Raw genomic sequence first — 21,529 nt, forward strand, 5'->3', positions numbered from 1 at the left:
GCACACACACATGCACACACTCTGTCTCTGTCTTTCTCTCTCTCTCTCTCTCTCTCTCTCTCTCTCTCTCTCTCTCTCTCTAAACTCCATCTAGCAGACAATAAACCCTAAAAGTTACTCATAGATGTGTGTATTGGCTTGGCAGCAGCTTCTTATGGTTCACACTATTATGCTATGACGATCGACCCAATCAGCAAAGTCCGGTCCGCATTCGTGCACCGTCGCGAACCCGCCTGGTAGCATCGTCACAACACACCTTTCGACTAGATGCTCTGCCGTTTCGGGTTCTTGTCCACAGCGTGGACATAAAGGACAGGAAGTTAGACCCCACTGATGTAACGCACCGGCCGTTAGGCAGCTCCTCGACCGAAGCCGATTCGCAGCTACCCAGTGTCTCCTCTTACTGGTATCAAAGCCTGGCAACTTCTCACCAAGCTTAGAGGAGTGTAGGTCCCCGCCCCCACGAGGGATTGAATTCGTCCAAACCGACTTCCATCTCGTATGTGCAGCTCTGTCCGTAGTCAGGGATTCTGCGTACAAGGGTTGCCGGGACTTATTTCGGCTCGAAACGGGGGCACCGTTCATTATGCGCATGAGAGGGGTATCCCCATTCCCTCTCTCTTTGATCTTACTCAGCCAGTTTCCCGTAATGGTCTCTCTCCGGACATCGGGGGGCTGGATCGCTGCCATTACCGGGCCCCATTCTCTAGGGGTTGTTGCTAGCGTTCCCGACACTATGTGCATCGACTTGCGAAGTTTTACATCCACCTTCTCAACGTTTCTGCTTCTACCCCACACTGGAGCGCAATACTCCGCGGTGGAATAGCATAGTGCCAGGGCGGATGTTCTCAGGAGCGCTTGGCTAGCGCCCAAGTCGATCCCGCCAGCTTCCTCAGAAGACTATTCCGCTTCTCTATCTTCCGGGCAACCCCTTCGAGATGAGCCCGATAGGTAAGGCTGCGATCCAACGTCACCCCCAAATATTTTGGACGCGGCTCATATGGGAGTGGCTGGTCCCCGACTAGGACATTCAGTTTACGGGTGTGCCAACCACTGCATAAGTGAAATGCAGTGGCCACGGTTTTTGAAGTGTTCATCTTCAGGTACCACTTGTCAAAGTAGGATTTGAGTCTGGTGACGTCCTCGCTGAGTACGCTCTCGAGACGGGTCCACACTTTACTCTGAGTAACGAGTGCCCAGTCGTCTGCGTATCCCAGCCTCAGGGAGGAAGTGTTCGGCATATCGCTAATGTAAACGTTAAACAACATTGGCGCAAGTACCGACCCCTGAGGGACCCCATTCTTCAATTTCCTTACTTTGCTCGTGACGTCTCCCAGCGCGACGTGGAATTGCCTTTCCCCTAAGATCGAAGAGAACAACTTCAAGGTCTTTTTGCACCTTATGATTTTTGCAAGTTTGAGCATTAACCCATCGCACCAGACCGTATCGTACGCCGCTGATAGGTCTATAAACACAGCACCTGTTTGCTGTTTTCTCTCGAACCCGTGCTCAATATGCTCTGTAAGGGCAATGACCTGCTCCGTGGTGCACCTCCCTTCCTGAAGCCTGCCTGCTCTGGTGGCAGGGCAGCGTCTAGGACCGGCCCCCATCGGTTTAATAGAACACGCTCCAACAATTTGTAAAGACAGCTCAGCAGCGATATGGGTCTGTAGCTGTCTGCCTCCTTCGCCGGCTTCCCTGGCTTCAGGATGGCAACTATCTTCGCGTGCTTCCACACTTGTGGAAGCTTTCCTTTTGCAAGGACGTCCGACATTGCCTCTGCTAGCCAGGCCCGTGCCCTGGGGCCCAGATGCGTCACCATATCGGGATATACACCATCTATCCTGCTGCTTTGCCGTTCTTTACTTCGCTAATGGCTGCACCCACTTCTCGGGGACTGAACGGGGCCGTCCAGTCCGACTCCTCCGCAGGTAGCGAGTCCAAAATCGTTCGGTACGCCTTGCGGACACCGCGCTCAAAAGCCTGATTAGGGACCCGCTTACTACGGTTCTTAATATTCTTGGCAATTGTGTCTGCCTCGCATTCCGGTGCAGCCTTCGCGAAATTCCGATCTGGGTCCAATTTCTTTATCAAACGCCAAGCGTGGCGGCTGGAGTGTGTAAAGTCGAGACTTTCCACGGTCTCCTGCCACCGTTGCTTCCTTCCTCTGCCAGAGACTGAAGTAGTCTATCGGCTGTGTCCTGAGACTGGGTCTGCTGGTACTCTCGGTACAGCTCTTCCGACTCTGCTGTCCAGCAAGGGGTGTAGAATTTCCGCTTGCCCCGTGGAATAGAGCGTTGAGCGCTCTTAACCAGTAGCCTACTAAATCTGGTTATATTCTTGGACTTGGGAGGAATGGCAGGGCAGACCTGCTCGATATAGGAACTGAATTCCTCCCAGTCAGCCTTCCTGAAATTCCATCTGCAAAGTGGGAGAGACTGCACCCTCGGTATTGTCACCCCAGCTGTGACAAGAACCGGCCTGTGCTGGCTATGCGGAAAGTCCCCGAGGACTGTCCGCTTCACCTGCAGCGGTTCACCGTTCGCGCTTTTCGTTACGAGGGTGAGGTCTGGAGTGTACTCCTTCTTATGGCGGGTACCCCGGAAGGTACCCTTGGCTGTAGGATCGTACACTAGGTGTAGATCATTACAGTCCATCCATGAGCGGAGTTGTCTTCCTGCCTCGTTGCAGTCTCGGTAGCCCCATTCGTGATGGTGGCTATTAAAGTCTCCCAGACAGATGGAAGGATGGCTGACCACCGGTACCGGTGGTGTAGTCCAAGTCGCTCTAGGTGGTTTGTAAATATTATGCAAACACAGTCCACCTACTTCCACGGAAATTCGGTTCACCCCATTGCTGTCCGTTACGCTCTCAATGACCCTTACCTTCGATGGCTCTTTAGCGTAAACGCTAACCCCTCCTTTGAGCCTCGAAGTGTCCTCGCGTTGGACCACCGTATAGCCTGGGATCTGGAATCGGGAAGATTGCGCGCCTGAATAAAGGTGGGTCTCCTGTAAAAGGAGGATATCAACGCAATGAACGGCCAATAGCTTTGATAAAAGCTCATTTTTTGCCATACTCTGGCTCTCGACGTTCAGGGACAATATACGCGTCAGTTCGCCATCCCGCCGTCGCATTTTCCAATCGGCAGGCCGCGAATCGATTGATGCATGGGACGTTCGCTTTTTTTCTCGGACGTGCCGACGACCCGGGCGACACGAACGCGGTATTATTTGGCTAGGCGGCAGACCGCTTCGCCATTGACGGGACTGTTTGGGACTCGACATAAGGACAATAGTGTGGCGCCCGGGATAGGGCTGCTATTCGGGCACCGGGTTTGGATCAAATTTAGTCACACACCGGGGCGAGCAGCTCATGTGGCTCGTTGGCTCGATACCCGGGATGGTCTCGTGACGGTCGACCGGGATTTACACCTTTGCCCTCCGGTGCTCAAACCCCCTCACCAACAAGGTAAAGATCCACGAGGGGGTGGTATTGGCGGACCGAACAGGCTAGTATTTTACCTAAACTCAAACATCAGTTCTGCATTTTTACCGTCACGTTTATTTTTCCTTCAGTGAAGCATGGCATGTTCCACCCTAACCCCCCTCGTCTCCGACGTATGGACATGGATAACGCCATTCACAAGCTGTCTGATGAACATTGTAGGAACACTACATTGTGTGGACCTCGTGAGTAACCTCATATCATCATCATCTTCATCTTTGTCGTCGTCGTCGACACCATCATCATCATCATCATCATCATCATCATCATCATCATCATCATCATCATCATCACATCATCACATCATCACCATCATCATCATCATCATCATCATTATCATCATCATCATCATCATCATCACCATCATCATCATCTCTATAGTGATAGTGATAGTGTTATTATTGGCCCCCTATCTACCCTATTAAGATATGTTAAAATGAGTGATACGTTCCTTACCCAAGGACAAAACTTTGGAGGCCGAATTTGCAATCACGCGCATCGATCCATCCTCTTCTCATCGACCATGCTTAACATTGCTTGACATCATTGGGATACCTAGGCTCTTTAGCTAAGAGAACACCATTATCATCTGTTCTTTCATTAATAATAATAATAATAATAATAATAATAATAATAATAATAATAATAATAATAATAATAATAATAATAATAATAATAATAATAATAATAATAAATCTTTATTGCCCATAAATATGGCAATTAGTCATTTTGTTACATTTGCTATAAAATGACATGATAACAATAATAAATGCATAGACGAAATACATCATACAGGCATTCCTCATAGCGTTCTCTCTCTCTCTCTCTCTCTCTCTCTCTCTATCTCTCTCTCTATCTCCCTTTCTCTCTCTCTCTCTCTCTCTCTCTCTCTCTCGCTCTCTCCCCCTCTCTCACTTTCATGCGTGTAAACAACACTCTCATACAACATAGATTCAGATGCTTTTCAATTTGTCACATTTGTGGTGGTTTGACATTGAATATTATCATCATTGTCTTTTAAGTTCAATCAATCAATCACAATCAATCAATCAATCAATCGACCAGTTATCTTCTTGCGCTTGTATGCACGTAGCCAATCAAATACCTCCACGACGATCTGTCCTCTGCCTCTCTCATGTACTTGGAGTGTGTAGGGATGTTGCTTGTTCTCAGCCTCAAACTGGTCAAAAAAAGTCTACCTCAGACGACCACGAGCTCTTTTTCCTTCTACGTAGCCACTTGTATGCACGTAGCCAATCAAATGCCTCCACGACGATCTGTCCTCTGCCTCTCTCATGTACTTGGAGTTTGTAGGAATGTTGCTTGTTGACAGCCTCAAACTGGTCAAAACCGTCAACTTCTGACGACCACGAGCTCTTTTTCCTTCTATGTAGCCACTGAATACTAGGCTTCCAATGTGCCCTCGTCGACACACATGACCAAGAAAGCCCATTTGCCTTTTTTGGATGGTTTTCACAATTTGAATGGGTTTCCCTATTCTATGCAAAATGTCTATGTTTGTATTTTATCTGACCATTTAATGTTTAGCAATCATCTGTACAACCACATTTCGAAAGTTTCTAGTTGGTTTTGACATTCCCCTTGTCTAGATTCCAGGTTTCATACTCGTAGAGGAAAGACGAGAGAGCGCAAGTTCGGATCACCTTGAGTTTCGTGTTTGATTTAATATTGGTGGCAGAGATGACTGGTGGTAGATTGTGGAAGGTGTTTATAGCCATCGCTATTCTTTGTTTTATTTCTACAAAATCTCTAGCGTCGTTCGTGATGGTTGCACCGAGATATCTATACTTTTTAACTTTATTGATGGTTACCCCTTTGCTGGTGATGTGAAAAGATAGATCTTGGTTTTGTTCACCAAAAGTCCCTTTGATGATCTACCAGCCACTAATTTGTCAAGCATGATTTGAAGGTTTTCTGGTGTGTAAGCCATAAGAATTGCATCGTCTGATACCTCATTTTTTCAAATTCTCACCTCCAGCACAGATGCCTGGTACTTCTTCAATTTCACGGAAGATTATTTCAGTATGCATATTGAAAAGGTCTGGCGATAAAACACATCCTTGTGTCACTCCTCTTTTAATATTAAAAAAAATCGGAGATCTCATTGTCCAATCTTACACATGTTGCTTGGTTTCATTACAAAATTTTCACATAGTGGAGGTCATAATGCTCTATTCCAATAGATGTGAGTACTCCAAAGAGCTCTTTATGGTTAACCGAGTCGAACGCTTTTGAATAGTCCACGAAGCAGAGGTACAGGCTTTTTTGTTTCTCAATAGACCATTGCAATATTGTTTTTAAAATGAAGATGGCATTCACAGTACCTTTGTCTTTCACGCATTGTTCCCAACCAATCTCAGGTGAAATCTTTTTTCCTCATTCTTTCATTACTATGCGTAGGAGGATCTTTGTTATCTGGCTCATGATGTTGATCGTGATGTGCTTTTTTAATTACGTCATGCCCAGAGGCATCATCGTAAGTCGGTACATAGGAATTTTATGATAGAATACATATAATCCAACAAACAAAAACTCTGATTCAACATGAATCACCCATGATATTCAAATTCCGAGCAAACGGGGATTAATAATCAAACGAATGAAATTCCTGAAATAAGACGCAATCCTGAGACGTTCTAAGTTAGTTACAGCGCAATGATTTTACCATGTTGGCCGTCTCGCAGTAGAGAACTCCTAAAAGAAAAGATATGTTTCAAGGCCTATTTGATTTGCAACTGTTTGAAAGAACTTGACTCTTATTTCCACTTGGCTGCCATTTGATATTTGGGGTTTTGTTGTTAAAGTAATTTTTACGATAAACATGCGTTGTAACAAGTGGGTAGCGAGAGACTATCTCTGTCTGTTCAACACTACCGATATCATAATAAATTCAAGTTCTATGTGCCATATTACTCTAAAGGACAACATTTTTTACAATAGAAAGTCGATAATACTGTGACGTAATATTACGCTTAATATGTGCATACATGTCCGTAACAAATGATAACATTAGAAATCGTAGTCGTTTGTATTCTAATAATGTACATTTCATTCATGTAATTTTAGTGATGAAGGTAAGTACTCAATAGTAACATTTAAAAGGTATTTGGTTTACCATTGAGGATGTCACATTCCAGTCAGTGATATTTAGTGGTTATGTGGTTGTATATGTATCATCCATCAGTGACATTTAGAGGTATGTATTATATATGTATCATTCCAGTCACTGATATTTAGCGGTATGTGTTATATATGTATCATTCCATTCGTGACATTTAGCGGTATGGTGTTATATATGTATCATTCCAGTCACTGATTTAGCGGACTGTGTTATAATGTATCATTCCATCGTGACATTTAGCGTATGGTGTTATATATGTATCATTCCAGTCATGACATTTAGCGGTACTGGTGTTATATATGTATCATTCCAGTCAGTGACATTTAGCGGTACAGGTGTTATATATGTATCATTCCAGTCAGTGACATTTAGCGGTACTGGTGTTATATATGTATCATTCCAGTCAGTGACATTTAGCGGTACTGGTGTTATATATGTATCATTCCAGTCACTGATATTTAGCGGTACTGGTGTTATATATGTATCATTCCATTCTGTGACATTTAGCGGTATTGGTGTTATATATGTATCATTCCAGTCACTGACATTTAGCGGTACTGGTGTTATATATGTATCATTCCATTCTGTGACATTTAGCGGTATTTGGTGTTATATGTATCATTCAGTCTGATTTAGCGTATGTGTTAATATGTATCATTCCAGTCACTGACATTTAGCGGTACTGGTGTTATATATGTATCATTCCAGTCTGTGACATTTAGCGGTACTGGTGTTATTATATGTATCATTCCATCATCTTGACATTTAGCGGTATTGGTGTTATATATGTATCATTCCATCAGTGACATTTAGCGGTATGGTGTTATATATGTATCATTCCAGTCGTGACATTTAGCGGTACTGGTGTTATATATGTATCATTCCAGTCTGTGACATTAGCGGTATTGGTGTTATATATGTATCATTCCAGTCACTGATATTTAGCGGTACTGGTTTATATATGTATCATTCCAGTCATGAATTTAGCGGTATGTGTTATATATGTATCATTCCAGTCACTAGCTTTAGCGTATTGGTGTTATATATGTATATATATCCAGTCACTGACAATTTAGGGTACTGGTGTTATATATGTATCATTCCAGTCACTGATATTTAGCGGTACTGGTGTTATATATGTATCATTCCAGTCAGTGGCATTTAGCGGTATTGGTGTTATATATGTATCATTCCAGTCACTGATATTTAGCGGTACTGGTGTTATATATGTATCATTCCAGTCAGTGACATTTAGCGGTACTGGTGTTATATATGTATCATTCCATTCTGTGACATTTAGCGGTACTGGTGTTATATATGTATCATTCCAGTCTGTGACATTTAGCGGTATTGGTGTTATATATGTATCATTCCAGTCACTGACATTTAGCGGTACTGGTGTTATATATGTATCATTCCAGTCACTGACATTTAGCGGTATTGGTGTTATATATGTATCATTCCAGTCTGTGACATTTAGCGGTACTGGTGTTATATATGTATAATTCCAGTCACTAAGCGGTTCTGGTGTTATATATGTATCATTCCAGTCAGTGACATTTAGCGGTACAGGTGTTATATATGTATCATTCCAGTCAGTGACATTTAGCGGTACTGGTGTTATATATGTATCATTCCAGTCAGTGACATTTAGCGGTCCTGGTGTTATATATGTATCATTCCAGTCTGTGACATTTTGCGGTATTGGTGTTATATATGTATCATTCCAGTCAGTGACATTTAGCGGTACTGGTGTTATATATGTATCATTCCAGTCAGTGACATTTAGCGGTACTGGTATTATATATGTATTATTCCAGTCAGTGACATTTAACGGTACTGGTGATATATATGTAACATTCCAGTCTGTGACATTTAGCTGTACTGGTGTTATATGTGTATCATTCCAGTCAGTGACATTTAGCGTTATTGGTGTTGTATATGTATCATTCCAGTCTGTGACATTTAGCGGTATTGGTGTTATATATGTATCATTCCAGTCAGTGACAATTATTGGAATTGCTGTTGTATTTGTATTGTTCCAGTCAGTGATGTTCAGTTGTTTTGATGTTGTAAATGTAACATTCCAGTCTGTGATATTTAGGGGCATTTGAGTTGTGTTAGTAACATTCCAGTCAGTAACACTATGAAATAATGGCGTCGTATATGTTACATTCCAATCATTATTGTCTAATGGTAATAGTGTCGTACGTGTACTATTTGAGTTGGTCATGTTTTGAGCTAATGGTAATGTGTCTGTTACATTCCAGTCAATGGTACTTTGTGGCAATGAAGTAGTAAATGAAACATTCCAGTCAGTAGTATTAAGTGCTTCTTTGATTGTAGATGTAACATTTCCATCAGTTGTATTTGGTGTCAATGTTGTAGTAGTTGTTGTATTTGGTGTCAATGCTGTAGAAGTTGTTGTATTTGGTGTCAATGCTGTAGTAGTTGTATTTGGTGTCAATGTTGTAGTAGTAGTTGTATTTGGTGTCAATGTTGTAGTAGTAGTTGTAACATTCCCATCAGTTGTATTTGGTGTCAATATTGTAGTAGTAGTTGTATTTGGTGTCAATGTTGTAGTAGTAGTTGTAACACTCCCATCAGTTGTATTTGGTGTCAATGGTGTAGTAGTTGTATTTGGTGTCAATATTGTAGTAGTAGTTGTATTTGGTGTCAATGTTGTAGTAGTAGTTGTATTTGGTGTCAATGTTGTAGTAGTAGTTGTATTTGGTGTTAATGTTGTAGTAGTAGTTGTAACATTCCCATCAGTTGTATTTGGTGTCAATATTGTAGTAGTAGTTGTATTTGGTGTCAATGTTGTAGTAGTAGTTGTAACATTCCCATCGGTTGTATTTGGTGTCACTGTTGTAGTAGTAGTTGTATTTGGTGTCAATGTTGTAGTAGTAGTTGTATTTGGTGTTAATGTTGTAGTAGTAGTTGTATTTGGTGTCAATGTTGTAGTAGTAGTTGTAACATTCCCATCAGTTGTATTTGGTGTCAATGGTGTAGTAGTAGTTGTATTTGGTGTCAATATTGTAGTAGTAGTTGTAACACTCCCATCAGTTGTATTTGGTGTCAATATTGTAGTAGTAGTTGTATTTGGTGTTAATGTTGTAGTAGTAGTTGTAACATTCCCATCAGTTGTATTTGGTGTCAATGGTGTAGTAGTAGTTGTATTTGGTGTCAATGTTGTAGTAGTAGTTGTAACACTCCCATCAGTTGTATTTGGTGTCAATGGTGTAGTAGTTGTATTTGGTGTTAATATTGTAGTAGTAGTTGTATTTGGTGTCAATGTTGTAGTAGTAGTTGTATTTGGTGTCAATGTTGTAGTAGTAGTTGTAACATTCCCATCAGTTGTATTTGGTATCAATGTTGTGGTAGAGGTTGTATTTGGTGTCAATGCTGTAGTAGTAGTATTTGGTGTCAATGTTGTAGTAGTTGTTGTAACATTCCCATCAATTGTATTTGGTGTCAATGTTGTAGTATTTGTATTTGGTGTCAATGTTGTAGTAGTAGTTGTGACATTCCCATCAGTTGTATTTGGTGTCAATATTGTAGTAGAGGTTGTATTTTGTGTCAATGTTGTAGTAGAGGTTGTATTTGGTGTCAATGTTGCAGTAGTTGTATTTGGTGTCAATGTTGCAGTAGTAGTTGTATTTGGTGGCAATGTTGTAGTAGTAGTTGTATTTGGTGTCACTGTTGTAGTAGTTGTTGTAACATACTCATGAGTTGTATTTGGTGGCAATGTTGTTGTAGTAGTTGCATTAGGTGTCAATGTAGTAGTACTAGTTGTAATATTCCCATCAGTTGTATTTGTTGTCATTGTTGTTGTAGTAGTATTTGGTGTCAATGTTGTAATAGTTGTATTTGGTGTCAATCTTGTAGTAGTAGTTGTAACATTCCCATCAGTTGTATTTGGATTCAATGTTGTTGCAGTAGTTGTATTTGGTGTCAATGTTGTAGTAGTAGTTGTAACATTCCCTTCAGTTGTATTTGGATTCAATGTTGTTGCAGTAGTTGTATTTGGTGTCAATGTTGTAGAAGTAGTTGTATTTGGTGTCAATGTTGTAGTAGTAGTTGTATTTGGTGTCGATGTTGTAGTAGTAGTTGTATTTGGTGTCAATGTTGCAGTAGTAGTTGTATTTGGTGTCAATGTTGTAGTAGTAGTTGTATTTGGTGTCAATGTTGTAGTAGTAGTTGTATTTGGTGTCAATGTTGTAGTAGTAGTTGTAACATTCCCATCGGTTGTATTTGGTGTCAATGTTGTAGTAGTAGTTGTAACATTCCAATCAGTTGTATTTGGTGCTAATGTTGTAGTAGTGGTTGTTATTGTTGTCGTCGTCGTCGTCGTCGTTGTTGATGTTGTAGATGGAGGATCAGTGATCATTCCTGACGGAACGACGCCTGATAAGTCGAACTCACAAATCCAGTTGATTTCATAATAGATACAACCGATGTCATTGAAGAAAAATGAATCGGCACTTCTCATCGCTAAGCACCATTCATCCAGGAATCTATTATCAGGTTGATTTGACTTGAACCATTCCTGTGAAACTTCGTTTCCAGACTGCATCCATTTAAACGTTCCGCTAACATATTGTCCGCCAATCGAGAAAGCCTTATATGCCATGTTTTGATTTAAAAATTGAATCATGAATTGAAATTCGTCCTCAGAATTGATGTTCATGAGATAACCTCCTTTATCAACGCAGTACGACAAAGCGTTAGCCCAGGATTTCGTGTCGTCAGTAACAATTTCCAAGCATTTTGAAAAGTCGGAAATATAAAACATAAACGGAGGACATATTGTCTCTTGTGAGTAGAATATCCAATCAGAACTATAGATACTTAACCCGGTCACCGCCAGATTGTCTGATATTCCAATAATGACACATTGTTTTGAAGCAGGGTCAAAAAGATAATGAATGCACTGTTCGTGTCTGGTGCAAAGCGTTGCACACTCTAAGGAGGTTCGTGTGTTGTTTTTCGTCTCCAACTCGCTGTAGTGTTGGTTGAGGGTTTCTTGGTAGTAATGCTTGGAAAACGATTTACTGTATGGAAGAATTAAAAAATAAATATAAAAATTGAGCATTTATATAGAGCAATATCTACTGAACCTGCTCAAAGCGCTTTACAAGTGGTCCCTGACCAACAGCAACACGAAACATATAGAACGAGACATGGTAAATACCGCAAATAAAATTACACAGTCAAATTTGAGTAGAAATTTAGTAAATAGCTATGGAAGTTTTATTAAGTAGGCTACATTCGTATTCATATTCTACTAAATTAAAGGAATAAATTGAATAGAATGGGGAATGAGATTAGCGGAAGAGTAGCGTCCCTTGATTGGACGTCACCCATAGTCTGTGACGTCACCGGCGGAAAAGTTATTAGAGAGAGAACGTCATGTTGGTTGTGCGCATGCGTCTCTCGTCCTCGCTTCCGCGATATACAGAAATAGATTATATATCCTAAGAGTTTACAACAAAATGCATCCAGTGCACATTATGACATTCAAAAGAAGAAAAATTGAGCTTTTATATAGCGTAGTATCCACTAAACTCAGAGCGCTTTACGGCGTCCCTGACTAACAGCAACACGTAACATGTAGAACAAAACATGACACCTGTTAGCCGATATTACAATTTTTCCGACATAGAAAACGCTGTTAACGGTCCGGTACTCACTTTACACCTAAGTACTGTGAGAGAATGTGAGTAAATAGCCTTTTTCAATGACTCAACCCTGCTCCGAGAGAGGCTCGAACCCAGGACCTTCCGATCCGAAAGCGAGTGTCATACCACAAGACGATATAGAATGATTAAAACCGCCCGCTATAGGTAATCAATTAATTAATTATTTTTATAAAAGACCCAAACCGCCCCCTAAGAGTAAGGAACCAATGCCTTCATACCTTGTAATTGCCTCCACCACAGGAGTCACCACTATCGTCAGCAGGGTACAACACGTCAACAACAGGGTTATTCTCATGACACACAAAACGCCAATCTCCATTATGAAAACAGACCGTAGTGATTCATATAAGTTACAATTATAAAATTATAATCTTTGTAAAAATCGGCATAGATTTACATGTAAAGATTGCACACTGGTCCATTTTTGTTCCCATTAAATTCTGCTTTCGGTGTAATGATGCATCCTGCACACTAATAAATGCGCGACCAATTTTCACAGAAGAGACAATTTCGTTGTACTGACACAACATCGTGAGCTGTACATTTTGAAAATTTAAATATGTTTTTATATCGTTCAATCCTGTATTGTCAACGTCGTTCGTTATCATGATCTCCTTATATAAATTAATATTTGCAAAGATATCATCGTTTCGCTAATCTGTGTTTTTGTTTCAAAAGATTCCAGATTTTCATATTTCACAATCCTGAGAAAAAAAATATACTGTTGGAGTCTTATCATTTTCGAAGTTATATTATAATGTGTTGAAGTTTTAGATGTGTCGATATCTTTAACATTATGAAGACTTTTCAATGAGGCAGTCATGCATCGAGTGTATAAATGTCCCAAAGAAAGAGTCGCGTGAATCACGTAACACTCAAGGTCAATGACGTGGTTGGCTGGAACTTGATTGAAATGAGATGTTGCTGTTTTACCCAAAACTACTCAAATCTAAATTTTCAGATATTAGATCGTCTATAATTGTGTCGCTTTTCTCGAAAAATAAGATACATGAATGAAATCGGTGGTTTTGACTTCTGATATAAACTGACTTTAGTCTTAAATCCCAGCTGTCTTAGAGGTAACGTAAAACTTTCCTATTTATGAAAAGTAAATATAAATCGCCTGGGAAGTAAATGAACTTTGTTTTCACAAGATTCTAGAAACTGGGCTTTCGGAGGTTCTGGGAAATTCTTTTTATTTGTACACAAGGAGCCGTTGGGTAATGAGTTATCGACAGGGGTATGAGAGAGTTCCAATTAGAAAGTCACACGTACAAAAGGTGTTATCTTAACAAATTAGAAGTGGGGTGTAATAACATGTGACCCATAATATCAAACCGCTTGTTATTTATATACAAATCATATTTCCATTATCTATTTATCTTACTGTTTAAATTATAATATAGATACGTCTTTATAAAAAATGTCATTTTTTGGGATGCAATAAATTATCATTATTATTATTATTATTATTATTATTATTATTATTATTATTATTATTATTATTATTATTATTATTATTATTACATTATTATTATATTAATATTATTATTATTATTATTATTATTATTATTATTATTATTATTATTGTTATTATAATTATTATTGTTATTATTATTATTATTATTATTATTATTATTATTATTATTATTATTATTATTATTATTGTTATTATTATTATTATTATTATCGTTTAAAAATAGAATAATATCAGGGCGGACTTGTTAGAATACTAAAACATCAAACAAAAGGAAATACGCCGCGCTGCAATGCGGCTGAGGCATGGTGTTATTCCTGTTCCAATCTTTCCTTGGAATAGACCCTGAAGACAACTTTTCACTTCTTCAGGTCTGCATCTTACACTAGTGTCTGTTTCCTAATTTGTCACTTGATACTTTAAAAAACAACAACTTAGATTTAATAGTTCAGATCATTTTGACATTTAACTTAATTTTCTCTATCTACGAGTGGCACACCCTTAAAGGCTCCATACACGCCCGGATATGATCCTGGTCCAGACCCCGATCAGGCAAACCGGGGTGAAAACGCAATGTGTGTGGCCAAATACCTGGCCGATAAACCTAGGTACGGTCCATCGCTCGCAAAGCCCGCTTTGCTTAATATTTTTCGAGGCGATCGGCGATCGGGGTCGTGGCAGTATAAAAAATTGGACAATTTTTTTCGGATTTTCGTTGTTTTGACGTCAGATTCGTGATCAGCGTCGAATTTACAATAGGTTTGATACCAAGAACTATGTTTTTACTCCAAAAATTGATGAAATTAGAAATAAAATTTAATTAATATTGAGGTTATGTGGCCGACAGAACAGTGCTCCTCCCTGTTTTGTGGTATGACTCTCGCTTCCAGATCGGAAGGTTCAGGTTTCGAAACCCGCTCTGCGTTGCGCAGAGTTGAGTCCTTGGAAAATGCTCTTTACTCACATTTTCTCACCGTACTCAGGTGTAAAATGAGTACATGGCCGTTCGTTGAATTTGTTAGGAAAAAATGTCACATCGCCTGACAGGCGTCATGTCTCGTCTTTCAAGTTTAATATTGCTGTTGCCTTGGGACCCCTTGTAAAGCGCTTTGAGCACATGGATATTGCGCCAAATAAATGCTGTGTTATTATTTTTTAAAATAATATTTTTATAAATGTTGCGCCAGGAAGAGGTAGATGGCAAAAGTTTCGTGCTTGATCATCGTAAAATTTATAAAGGATTTCATACAAAATAAAAAATAGTTTTCATAATTTTCAATGTAATGATATAATAATATGCCAGTTCTTTTTTTTTTTTTTCTTCCTCACCCGTTGACGCGACATGACGGTCGACCTTGACACAGACATTTGGGATTGGCAGATGCCAAAAAGCCTTGACTACGTGATGACAGGGGTGGGCATTGTAACCCTGAATTATACTCAACAAACAACGCCCCCCCCCCCCCCCCAAAAAAAAAGAGCTGTGTGCGTGTGTGTGGTGGCGGTGGTGGTTGGGGGGGGGGGGGGGTGCGAATGCGAGTACCCGTTTCACCTGCCACGGGAACACTGTCGATTTGTTTTATAAATAATAATAATAATAATAATAATAATAATAATAATAATAATAATAATAATAATAATAATAATAATAATAATAATAATAATAATAATAATAATAATAATAATAATAATAATAATAATAATAATAATGACGATAAATAACAAATCTTTATTGTCCACAAAATTGAAAAATTTCCGTGGTCTACGTTGCTTTTAAACTTAAATCGGATTGCAAATGTATGGATGTTATGCGTATTGGAAAAATACTCACGACATCTCCATCGGGGTATAACATATTAACACACAAAACTGCAAACGCGAACGTTCATTGTCTGATTGATATAACTTAGTGATAAGTTAATTATAAAATGCTGTCTAAAAGCAATAACAACGGGTTGACTAACGTCCAATTCATTCCTTCTATTGATGCTCTGTGTTAAATTAAAATACTCACAAAGTCCACCAGCCAGAAATATCACTCCAGCCCAAAGATCTACATGGAATCTTGAACGTTATAGTCTGATATCTTTTAATGAGAACTAATCATAAAAATGGGTGTCTAAAAACAATAACAATGAGATGAGTGACGTCAATTTGGTTCCTTCTATAAATATCCAAGAACTTTACTCACTCCATCCGCTCTCTCCTCCTTCAATACACATGAATCTATTCTCTCATCACTTTTTTGTGCGGCTATGCCTGTGATCTTGTGAAATGACACTCGCCTTTGGATCGGACGGTACTGGATTCGAGTCCCGCTCTGAGTGGCGCATAATTGAGTCCTTGGAAAAGGCTCTTTACTCGCATTCTCTCACCTTGTTCAGTGTTAAAATGAGTACCTCGCTGTTTACAGCGTCGTCTCTGTCGGGAAACAATTGCAATATCGCTTAACAGTCATGTCTCGTCTAACATGTTTTTATGTTGGCCAAAGACCCTTATAAAGTGATTTGAGCACCTTTATTGAATATAGCGGTATATATAGCGCAAGTAAATTTTTCTCTCTCTCTCTCTTTCTCTCTCTCTCTCTCTCTCTCTCTCTCTCTCTCTCTCTCTCTCTCTCTCTCTTTCTCTCTTATAGCTATTGCTACATATGATGGGAATATCTTGGACGGTTATTGATGCTATGAGTTTAGGTAAAATGCTCACAACATCCACCAGTCGGAAATAACGTACCGTCACACAAAACTACAAGTAACCTTGAACGTTAAATGTCTGATTGATATAATTTAGTGAGAACTAATTACCAAAATGATTGCCTTAATACAATAACAAAGAGTGGAATGATGTCAATTTCGTTCCTTCAACAGTCTAATTGATATAATTTAGTGAGAAGTAATCACTATTGTGCGCAAGACGAAAGATAGAATAACAGACAGTAACTGGGATCGTAGCCTCACTATTAATTAAAATTTATTTCTAATTTCACCAATTTTTGGAGTAAACACACAGTTCTCAGTATCAAACCTATTGTAAATTTGACGCTGATCACGAATCCGACGTGAAAACAGCGAAAATCCGAAAAAAACTGTCCACTTTTTTATACTGCCACGCCCCCGATCGCCGATCGCCTAAAAAAATATCTCCCCGTATGTGGGCAAAAATCATCTGCGATAAACGCAGGGATCGGGTCACGGCGATAGGTCATCCGTCCCGCTACCAGCGGATGTCGGCGTCTATGGGGGGCTTTAGAAAGAATGACTCCACTATAACAAAGAAAGTATTGGACTGGAACCCTCAGGGCAGAAGATCAAGGGGAAGGCCACGAGGAACATGTAGAAGATTTCATGAAGCTGATATACAGAGAAATGATAAGACATGGAACGAGATTTTTTTAAAAGTTAGCTCACGATAGAGAAGGATGGAAACTGTTTATCTTTGGCCTATACCCTGACCCAGGGTGAAAAAGGCAATGATGATGATGATGATGATGATGATGATGATGATGATGATGATGATGATGATGATGATGACGAGTTGCTTATTTCGACATATCGCCATATTGACACCGTAGGTCACAATATAGGTACTGTTTCGCAGTCTTCCAACAAAGAAAAACAACTTAAATGTTATTCAATACACGAAGTGATAATATCAGGAAACAGGTACTGATGAAAGATAAAGAATTGTAAAAGTGTGTATGAAACAGTGCATGACAAAGCACAGAGAAAAGAATTCAAGATAAATAAACACCACCTCCCCCCCCCCCCAAAAAAAAAAAAAAGAAAACGAACAAAAAAAAAATCAGCCTACCCCATCCACACTTGTTCAGATTTTCAATTCAAAGGAGGAAAGTGAAGAAATTCACATTTTTTCTAACCAAAAAAAAAAGCTATACGTGCATAGTTTTTGCAAATTGATGTCTCAATTATTAATGAATTATTCAACAGCGACGAAATGAAATGCATAGAGTAAGTTTGTTGTGATGTAGTTTTACATGGAGTGGATGGAGAACAAGAGGAAAGGGATTCGTCTAGAGCAATCTTACGTCATTAAATCAATGAAGTCTTTCAGCCAATCAGATTGTTACATCGTGGGTTGTATTCGTTGCTGGGTTCATTGGTCAAACAGTCAGTAATCGAGTATTTTGATGGTAGTCGATGTTGTGGCGCCCATCGCATCTCGAGCAGGTTTGATTTTTATTATCAGAATCCGTTGTCGGCTCTGTCTGTCTTTCATTCGAACGTTTGATGTGCTGTTTGTTTTGACTGCCTTGCTGAATTATCGGAATCTGTTTTCTTTGAGGCTTAATTTTATGGACCTCGGGTTGAACAGATAATGCAGTCTCGTTAGCCACTTTTGAGGCATCTTCTATCTCCGTGGCGACCTCGATGGCTTTGTTAAACGAAAGCTCGTCCTCCTTGTGCTTGAATAGCGCTTCAAGAACAGCTGTGTTGTTAACTGCACACATGAAACAGGTACGCATAGCTTCATCCAAGGGGTTTTCAATGGATGGGAAATCGCATGTGACAGCGCTCTGGCGAATTCTAGCTGCCAATTCCTGAATAGTTTCGCCTGGTTTCCTCTGGAGGCTCGTCCAAAATTTATAACGTTCTCTGACAACAAATAGTCGAGGGTGGTACTGCTCCATCATAAGTTCGATATCTGGAAGACTGAGGGCGGTTATCGCCTTAGCTGGTGTTTCTTGACTCGCCATGTTAGTCAGTATTTTGTAAACAACAGGCGATTGGTTGACAAGGAAAACGTCTGCTTTCTTCTCATCAGGTACGGAGTGAGCAGTTAAAAACATATTAAAACGATGCCAGTAGTCGCTCCATATCTCTAAGGCAGGGTCGAATGCGACAAAGCTCTGAATAGCTGGAGGTTTTGGTAAACATGTATTGCTACCGGTCATTAGTTTCATGAACATTTCCATCTGCTTTTCTTGTCGTTCAACGACTTGCTTCATTTGCTCATTTTGCTGTTCAATCTGTTGTTGTAATATGGTTATGAGCTCTTTATTTGACATGATGACAGTACTGCTGACACGACTATATTATGTACAATAAAGGTACGAAGATAGGACGCGAGCGAAGGGTAGTAAATTATTGACGAAATATAACTATAATTACTCACCCAAGCGTCCGACTGCTTGGTTGTATGAAGATGACGTACCGTTTTGTTTTCTTTCGTGACGTAGGCAGTTGACCTCAGCGCCCACGAGCTGTGGCGGGAAAAAAAGGCGGGAAGGCTTCTTACCACGTGATGGGCGGCTGTCCACGAAGAAGGCGTCTTACCACGTGCTGACGACACTGCAGGCAGAAAAGGCACTTGCTCCGGTTTTCTCGGCTGGCAGGTTTCCGTCCGTGGTGTGTTGGCTTTTCGACTGACGTCACAAAACGCTCCAATAAGCTGATGCGCAGGATAAAGGTGAAAAATCCTCGTCGCCAATGTTGTAAGAGAACGTTATAAATTTTGGACGAGCCTCCAGAGGAAACCAGGCGAAACTATTCAGGAATTGGCAGCTAGAATTCGCCAGAGCGCTGTCACATGCGATTTCCCATCCATTGAAAACCCCTTGGATGAAGCTATGCGTACCTGTTTCATGTGTGCAGTTAACAACACAGCTGTTCTTGAAGCGCTATTCAAGCACAAGGAGGACGAGCTTTCGTTTAACAAAGCCATCGAGGTCGCCACGGAGATAGAAGATGCCTCAAAAGTGGCTAACGAGACTGCATTATCTGTTCAACCCGAGGTCCATAAAATTCGCCAGAGCGCTGTCACATGCGATTTCCCATCCATTGAAAACCCCTTGGATGAAGCTATTCGTACCTGTTTCATGTGTGCAGTTAACAACACAGCTGTTCTTGAAGCGCTATTCAAGCACAAGGAGGACGAGCTTTCGTTTAACAAAGCCATCGAGGTCGCCACGGAGATAGAAGATGCCTCAAAAGTGGCTAACGAGACTGCATTATCTGTTCAACCCGAGGTCCATAAAATTAAGCCTCAAAGAAAACAGATTCCGATAATTCAGCAAGGCAGTCAAAACAAACAGCACATCAAACGTTCGAATGAAATACAGACAGAGCCGACAACGGATTTTGATAATAAAAATCAAACCTGCTCGAGATGCGATGGGCGCCACAACAGACAAAACTGCAAATTCAAAACAGCCGTTTGTCGCTTCTGCCAGAAAACTGGACACATCGAAAGAGCCTGTAGACGTAAAAAGAGAATGTCGAGTTCGCCTAACGTCAACACGATTCGTCGCATGTCACGGGTAAGTGCCGACCCAGTCTTCGACAGAGAGGAAGATGGAGAAGATGTCAACACTGTGTTTACAATCTCTACAGTTGGAAAACAGCTAAGAGCTACTGACCCCGGAGTCATCGCTAGAGAATCCGCTAAAGATGACACCATATCCGTTGTCATGAGAAATACGACTCGTAAATGGTCTAAATCAGATTCCAAAACGGACAATCTTAAACCATTCTTCAAGATGAAGGACACGCTGTCAACGTCTCATGGATGTTTATTCTACGGATCAAGAATCGTTATTCCTAAGAGTTTGCAACGAGACGTCCTCAATATCCTTCACAACGGTCATTTCGGCATGCAACGCATGAAACAATTAGCGCGAACGATCGTATATTGGCCAGGTATTGATTCTGACATCGTCAATACGTGTCGTGGATGTGTTACGTGTGCAGAACATCAAAACAACCCACCAAAGGAGCCAAACCATCCATGGATAACGCCAGACTCACCGTGGAGTCGAATGCACATCGATCACGCAGTGAATTTTATGGGTAATAACTGGTTAGTTATGGTCGACGCCTACTCAAATTACCCATGCATTCACGCAACCAGTTCGACGTCAACGAAAGCAACAACTAGCCTTCTGGAAGAGGACTTCGCTCACTTCGGCTATCCTCACGCTATCGTGTCGGACAACGCAGCATGCTTCACTTCTGACGAATTTCAGACATGGTGTAGGGAGAGGGGAATCAAACATCTCACTGGAGCTCCCTATCATCCCGCTACAAACGGTGCAGCAGAACGACTTGTGGGAAGTTTTAAAAAGGCTTTGAGCAAATCGTCTTTTCCTCCAAGACAAGCCTTGCAACAATTTCTTATGCAATATCGTCGCACACCTTTAGCTTCTGGCTCGTCACCTAGTGAATTGCTTCATGGACGTCAAATTCGCACATTGATCGACACACTCCGCCCAATGTCCACCTCAAATTCCAAACCACGTGTAACAAAAACGCGTTATAAAGTTGGGACACACATTTATTCCTTACGTTTTGGTAATCGAAATGACAGAGAGGCAAAATGGATCCCGCAACTGTCACCAAAGTGTTGGGACCACGTCATGTCATGGTAACTCTCCAGAGAGACGGAACAACGTGGAAGCGTCATATTGAACAAATAAGACCACGTTACAACCTTCCTCGCCAAAACGTATCTGCTTCAGCAAATGATACCATAGAGGACGATTTCATTACTAATCCTATCGGTGATTATTGTGAGCGTTCATCATCGAATGCAGCTACCCCCGGAGCAGAATCGAATCGTGAATCGGATCGTGTCCAACTGAGAAGATCGTGTCGTACCAGAAAATTCCCCAATCGATTTTAGCCTTCGAACCTTCGAAACCCTTCTCAGGCAAAACAGGGAGGTGTTATGGACTTATACTTAGAG

General features: G+C 40.6%; 1 protein-coding gene across 2 annotated transcripts in view; it reads left to right on the forward strand.

The window, feature by feature from the left end:
- LOC144976638 (sperm microtubule inner protein 8-like) overlaps positions 1-21,529 on the forward strand; it is a 40,343-nt gene that overhangs the window by 7,707 nt on the left and 11,107 nt on the right. For both annotated transcript variants that reach the window (XM_078920938.1, XM_078920939.1), the window contains one exon: positions 3,579-3,692. In XM_078920938.1, coding sequence (XP_078777064.1) covers positions 3,579-3,692 — 114 coding nt within the window. The remainder of the gene's footprint in view (positions 1-3,578; positions 3,693-21,529) is intronic.

The sequence above is a fragment of the Berghia stephanieae genome, chromosome 7 (assembly GCF_034508935.2).
Source record: "Berghia stephanieae isolate SIO BIC M18660-M18661 chromosome 7, UCSD_Bste_1.3, whole genome shotgun sequence".
NCBI lineage: Eukaryota > Metazoa > Mollusca > Gastropoda > Nudibranchia > Aeolidiidae > Berghia > Berghia stephanieae.